The 6,941-nt window shown below is 42.0% G+C and overlaps 1 protein-coding gene across 1 annotated transcript; it reads left to right on the forward strand.

Annotated features, from left to right (window-relative positions):
• Window positions 1-5,729: 5,729 nt before the first annotated feature.
• Window positions 5,730-6,599, forward strand: LOC119536884 (purine nucleoside phosphorylase-like). Its single transcript, XM_037839588.1, has one exon. It carries the CDS (start codon window positions 5,730-5,732, stop codon window positions 6,597-6,599), a length of 870 nt encoding a protein of 289 aa, XP_037695516.1.
• Window positions 6,600-6,941: the final 342 nt, after the last annotated feature.

Raw genomic sequence — 6,941 nt, forward strand, 5'->3', positions numbered from 1 at the left:
TTGCAATTACGTACAGACCATCTAGAAACTCTAAATGATTTTTAAAAATTACTTGGAGATATTAATTGGATTCACCCATATTTAAAGCTTACTACGGGAGATTTAAAGCCCTTGTTTGATATACTCCAGGGCGATCTTGATCCAACCTCGGCACGTTAATTAACCCCTGAAGGACGGTCAGCTCTCTCCCTGGTGGAGAATGCAACTTCTGCCTCACAGATTCTGCGCTTTAACCCGTCATCTCTGCTGACCTTGATACTTCTGCCCACTACTCATACACCTACTGCGGTTTTGTGGCAGGATGGTCCCTTGGAGTGGTTGCATTTGCCTTCCACCCCTAAAAAAGCCGTAGTTGCTTATTCTACACTATTGGCTCTGTTATTAATTAAGGGATGGCAGCGTAGCATTGAACTCTTCGGTAAGGAGGCAAACACCGTCCAGCTTCCCCTTACCAAGGAACAGTTAAATTTCCTTTTTCAAGTGGATGCAAATTGGCAGACTGCCCTCGCTGCCTTTACCGGAGAAGTTTCATATCACATTTTATCACACCCTATTTTGTCTTTCCTGGCTAGAAATAAGTTCATTTTCCCCAAACATTTCTCAATAAAACCTTTAACTAACGCTGCTCTAGTTTTCACTGACGGCTCCTCTAACGGGACTGCGGTTGCCATAATTGATGGGAAAATTGAAAAAACAGCTACACAGGAAACGAGTGCCCAACGGACTGAACTTCTTGCTGTTCTGCATGTCTTTCAGGTTTTAAAAGAAAAAATGTTTAATCTCTACTCAGATTCTCAGTATGTTGTGCGTCTTTTTCCTGATATAGAGACTGCTGTCCTTTCACCTCATTCTTCTCAAATTCATAAATTGTTGCAGAGTCTTCAAACAGCGGTACGGGAACGCACTTGCCCTTATTTTGTTGGCTACATTCGAGCTCATTCCTCTCTCCCAGGTCCACTGCATGAAGGAAATGCCTTGGCTGACTTGCATACTCGCCCTCTAATAGCAATGACTGCCTTGCAGCAAGCACAAAATTCTCATGCCTTGCATCATCAAAATGCTACGGCCCTGCGCTACCAGTTTAAGCTCTCTAGAGAAACTGCTAGACAGGTGGTAAAATCTTGTGCCACCTGTCCATCCTTTCAGCCCCTTCCTAAGACAGGTGTAAACCCTCGTGGACTTCTGCCTAACCACCTGTGGCAGATGGATGTCACCCATGTTCCCAGCTTTGGTAAGCTTGCATTTGTGCATGTGTGTATCGATACATATTCTCACTTCCTTCTAGCTACTGCTCGCACGGGCGAAGCGGTAAAGGATGTCACCCAGCACCTGCTTCATTGCTTCTCTATTTTGGGACTACCCAAAAGCATAAAAACTGATAATGCCCCGGCCTATACTTCCAAAGCCTTTGCTAAGTTTTGCTCTACCTTTAATATTTCTCATTCTACTGGAATCCCTTACAATCCTCAGGGCCAAGGAATTGTGGAGCGTGCACATCAGACGTTGAAAAGTCAAATGGCTAAACTTAAATCCTCTGAGTGGGCTCATGCTTCCCCGTATCAGTTGCTTAACCATGCCCTTTTTGTCCTAAACTTTCTTAACCTTAATGCTTTGGGAACGAGTGCCGCTGAGCGACATTGGCATTTTCAAACGTCACCTGCTGTTCTGGTACGATGGATTGAGTCTTCATGTTGAGAACATTACTGCATAGGACTACGTGAAGATGCTTTAAAAAAAAAATCTGTTGTAGAAATTAAGAAAATTATATCAGATGGTTTATGGGATCATAATAAGAGTAAGGAGGGGATGAATTCCAGAGGGACAAATGACCTGCTCTCAGTGGAAGGACAGTTCCAGGGGCAAAATGCTCTCGGGTCCTGAGGAAAAAAAACAAGGCCCCTGGTCAAGCTCTCACAGCCTCTCAGAGAACAGTCTGAAGTGGTATTTAAGGTGGTGGGCACTGCACTCAGCACCTACTCTCAGCTCTCACACTGCAGTCCTTTGGAATGCAGGTTCATATTTTATGAAGCAGTTACAAATCACATTGACATGGTTGTTGCAAGAATTTATGTGAAGTAAAATACATAAAGCACTTAACAAGATGGCTTAGAGAATAGGAAGTTCTCAAAAAAAGGTGGCTATTATTTGTTCAGACTTCCTAGTATTTTGTTACATTTCTATCTGATTCTCTTTCACACAAGCCCAGGAGACACACAGTAACAAACCACCTCCTCTCCCCACCAAGACCACTACAAATAAATCCCTTACCCTAAGATCATAGATTAAAGTTAGCTGAGCATGTGAAAGACTAGGTGGGTGAATGATGGTGTAAACTCAAACTGGGTAAAATTTTAAACAACACCATAGATCCCCGATGGGAGAATTTTCACAAGGACAAAATAATAACATGAGAGCTGAGCAGACCTATTGCTATGAGGTCAAATTCACACCACAAGGAATTCCTTCCTTCTTCCCACACAGGACCCCCAAATGGTACTGCGTGGAATCCCAGAACATGAGTGATGAAAGATGCTTTAGAAGCCATTCTGCCCTGTCCTCTCCTTTTATACTTTTACAGAGGCAGAAACTGAGGCTCAGAGAGGGAAAGTGACTTCCCCTAGATTACAGTGATTTGGAGCCACTTACACTCAGTCAGCCTGGAACACCCTTCTGGATGAGGAATTACCTACCTTTAGGTCAGGAATCTTGTTTGGGCCCTATTCAGCCTTAGAGCAAGGAATTGAAACTGAAGGCTCTTTACCTCACCTTCAGCAAAGCCTTCACCCTCTGTTGTAAGGACTCGTCACTCTGGGTGATGTTTTGGGCTGAAGAAATGAAGGGAGATGGCCTGGAGCACACGGGGCTCTCATAGAACAAGACTTCCACCAGGCTCCTTCGTCTGCACTGAAGCTTCCCACTGAGCTCAACACTTCATCTCAGCTAAACCACCAGGTTGACTCAGTGAAACTTTAAAGCCGTAAGGAAAATTGGAGATCAATTAATCAAAATTCCTCCATTTAGAGATGAAGCAAAAAAGGGCCAGAGAGTTTAAGTTAATTCTCAAAGTCTCACAGCCACTTATTGGCTGATGTTCAAACGCATTAATGCACAAACAAGAGTTGTTTCCCTGATACTGAGCTTAATTTCTAGTTATTCTGATTTTCTCATTGATATTCCCAGTTACCACTGAAATACTTGCTTCCACACAAAAGAATAACCTGGGTCCTATTGATGTTTAGAAAGGACAACCTGTAGTAGAATGGATAAATTAAAAAGGAATGATTCAGGAAATACGTCCCATGCCAATCTTTGGATCTAATGTTCAGAAACAGAAAAAGTCTACCAGAAGAAACTAATGCATGATTTTTAGATCTTGCTTTTTAGTTTAGTAATACCACTAACTATAAGATCAAGACTGTGTGTCCATACTGAGATGCTTGAACTATTTAAAATAAATTGAGCCACATACTGTGATCAGGGGACCAAATTCCCCAAGGAGTCTTTCATCTCTAGTGTGAAACTTTGCCAAGAAACTGAGAGGAAAGAAAAATTTCAAAATGTGCTCCAATTAACTCAATTAGAGAATATGAGAAGTTACAAACATCCAGTAGTTATACCCTGAGAGAGTGAAGCTAAAGATATGATATTTGAAGAGGTTTCACCCCAATATTGTGAGTAAGAATGAGAGTAGGAGACTGAAACGAAGAAAAGGACAGGTCTGGTCTGGGGCAGGGCTGCCAGCTGGGGGACTTTAGACAAGTCTCTTCTCATCTCTGTTTGATGTTCCACAGCCATAACATGACATGATTGAACTAGACTATCTTCCATGTCCCTTCTCATTCTAAAATTCTACACTTCAAGATCATTAGACTCTGAAGACCTAAAGTCCCCTATATGTCTTTATATTTTCCTAGATCTCCTGAAGACTATGTTTTGGAGCTTTGGTCCCCAGTCTTTTTCTTTATATTTTTCAGTTGGTAATTTGTATTGATCTATCTTGAGATAACTGATTCTTTCCCTGCTGTGTCAAATCTACCGATGAGCTCGTCTAAGCATGTATGTTACCATATGTTACCATAGCTTGTTATGACAGTCATACTCTTTTTTCTTCCCTGGGTCTTGTGTGGTAGATTTTAGTGCCCCTAACCCTGAATCAGAAGACCTCTAGTTATATTGATATAGGATTTATATAGGATTGTGTGTCCAGACCTCTTTCCTGCTCTTTCTCAAAGGGTAGAGGGTTTTCTTCCCTTGTACCCACCCCCCTGCCCCGGTGGGTCTTCACCTGGACCCCAAGGGGCAATGGAAAGACCTCTCACTCAGAGACAATTCAAAGAATAATTAACACCAATCCTGCCCAAACTCTTCCAAAAAACTAAAAGTTGAGGGAACCCTTTTTAACACTACTAATTCAATGAGGCCAACATCACCCTAATACCAAAGCCAAATAAAGATATACAAAAAAAGAAAATTGCATACTAACTTCTCTCATAAATATAAATGAAAAACTCCTCAACAAAACACTAGCCAACAGATATAAAAGCACATTAGAAGAACTATACACCATGATCAAGTGGGATTTATTTCAGGTATGTAAGGGGGGTTCAACATAAGGAAATCAAATAATGTCCTACACCACATAAGTAATATGAAGGAAAAAGACCACATGATCATCTCAACAGACTCACAAAAGGAGTTTTCAAAATCCAGCAACCATGCTTCATAAAAACATTTAGAAAACTAGAAATAGAAGGTATCTTCCCAAATATGATAAAGGGCATATATGAAAAACCCACAGCTAATATCACACTCAATGGTGAAAGACTGAAACCTTTCTCTCTAAAATCATGGACAAGATAAGGATGCCCATTGTCCCCACTGTTATTCAACATTGTAATGGAAGATCTAGCCAGGGAAAATAATCAGAAAATGAAATAAAAAGCATCCAGATTGAGAAGGCAGAAGTAAAACTTTCCCTATTTGCAGATGAAATGATGCTATATAGAGAAAATCCTGAAAAGTTCACAATAAACTTCAAGAGATATTAAGGAATTTATCAAGGTGCTTGGGTACAAGATCAAAATGCAAAACTCAGTAGAGTTTCCAAACACTAGGAATGAGCAATCTGAGAAAGATATCAACAAAAAATTCCATTTACAATAACAACAAAAAGAATTGTATATCTAGAAATAAAATTAACCAGATATATAAAGGACTTCTGCATGGAATACTAAAATTAGAAAACTAGATGAAATGGACAAAATCCTAGAAACACACAAAAAACCTACATGGACTCTAGAACAAATAGAAGATCTCAATAGACTAATTACAAGTTAAGACATTAACTCTGTCATTAAAAACCTCCCGACAAATTAAGTCCAGGACTACATGTCTTCACAGGTGAATTCTGCCTATCATTTCAAGAATAATTAATATCCATATTGCTCCAAGTCTTCCAAAATATTGAAGAGGAGGGAACACTACCTAACTCATTCTATGAACCCAACATCACCCAAATACCAAGACTCAATAAAAATATTAAAAGAAAAGAAAACTACTGAACCATTTCTCTTATGCATATAGATGCAAAAATCCGCACCATAATACATGCAAATCAAATCCTACAACACATTAAAAGGCTTATACAGACTTAGTGCCAACCACAGCCAGCGAGAGCAGTTCAGCGGAGTGTAGTACTGCCAGCTCACCAGGAAGGCGCAGGCAGGACCATGGAGAAAGAGTTCACATATGAAGACTATCAGAGCACTGCAGAATGGCTTCTGTCCCACACCGAGCACCGACCTCAAGTGGCAGTGATCTGTGGCTCTGGGTTAGGAGGTCTGGCTGATAAAGTAACTCAGGCCCAGGCCTTTGAATACAGTGAGATACCCAACTTTCCTCAAAGCACAGTACCAGGTCACTCTGGACGACTTGTGTTTGGGTTCCTGAATGGCCGAGCCTGTGTGGTGATGCAGGGCAGATTCCACTTTTATGAAGGCTACCCACTCTGGAAGGTAACATTCCCAGTGAGGGTTTTCCGGCTTATGGGTATGGACACCCTAGTGGTCACCAATGCAGCTGGAGGGCTTAACCCTAAGTTTGAGGTTGGAGATGTCATGCTGATCCGTGATCATATCAACATGCTTGGTTTCTCTGGCCAGAACCCTCTCAGAGGCCCCAATGATGAAAGGTTTGGCCCTCGTTTTCCTGCCATGTCTGATGCTTATGACCACAATCTGAGGCAGAAGGATCACTGGGCCTGGAAACAAATGGGGGAGCAGCGAGAGCTACAGGAAGGCACCTATGTGATGATGGCAGACCCCAACTTTCAAACCCGTTCAGAGTGTCTTCTGCTGCTGAACCTGGGGGCTGATGTTGTCGGCATGAGCACAGTACCAGAAGTTATAGTTGCACGGCACTGTGGACTTCGAGTTTTTGGCTTCTCTCTCATCACTGACAAGTTTAATATGAATCCTGAAAGCTCAGAGAAGACTACTCATGAGAAAGTACTGGAATCCACGAAGAAAGCTGCACAGAAATTGGAACAGTTTGTCTCCATTCTTATGGCTAACATTCCACCCTCTGACAAGGCCATTTGAGCAGCCTTGAAGTGGTCTGGCCAGCCTCTCCACTATGGGATCTAAATGACTGCTACCTTGTGGGGCTCAGCTGCCTCTGCTCTTTAATAGTAGCAGAAAGGAGAGGAGGATTGCTATCTTTCACCTTCCCCACTTCTCACACCAGACACTTTTGTTGCCAGATCCTGTCAGTTATCTTCTCAAAAGAGTTTCCACTCTTGTTGATCCCCCAGAGCAGGAGACCACGCCCTACAACATGTTGGTGGATATGCCCATGATTTCACTTGGGCCTTCAAACTTGGCCCTGTGACTGCTACTAACCTGAAAGCCATGCTCTTACTCCTGGGGACTCAGCTCTGCCAT

The sequence above is a fragment of the Choloepus didactylus genome, chromosome 6 (assembly GCF_015220235.1).
Source record: "Choloepus didactylus isolate mChoDid1 chromosome 6, mChoDid1.pri, whole genome shotgun sequence".
Lineage (NCBI taxonomy): Eukaryota > Metazoa > Chordata > Mammalia > Pilosa > Megalonychidae > Choloepus > Choloepus didactylus.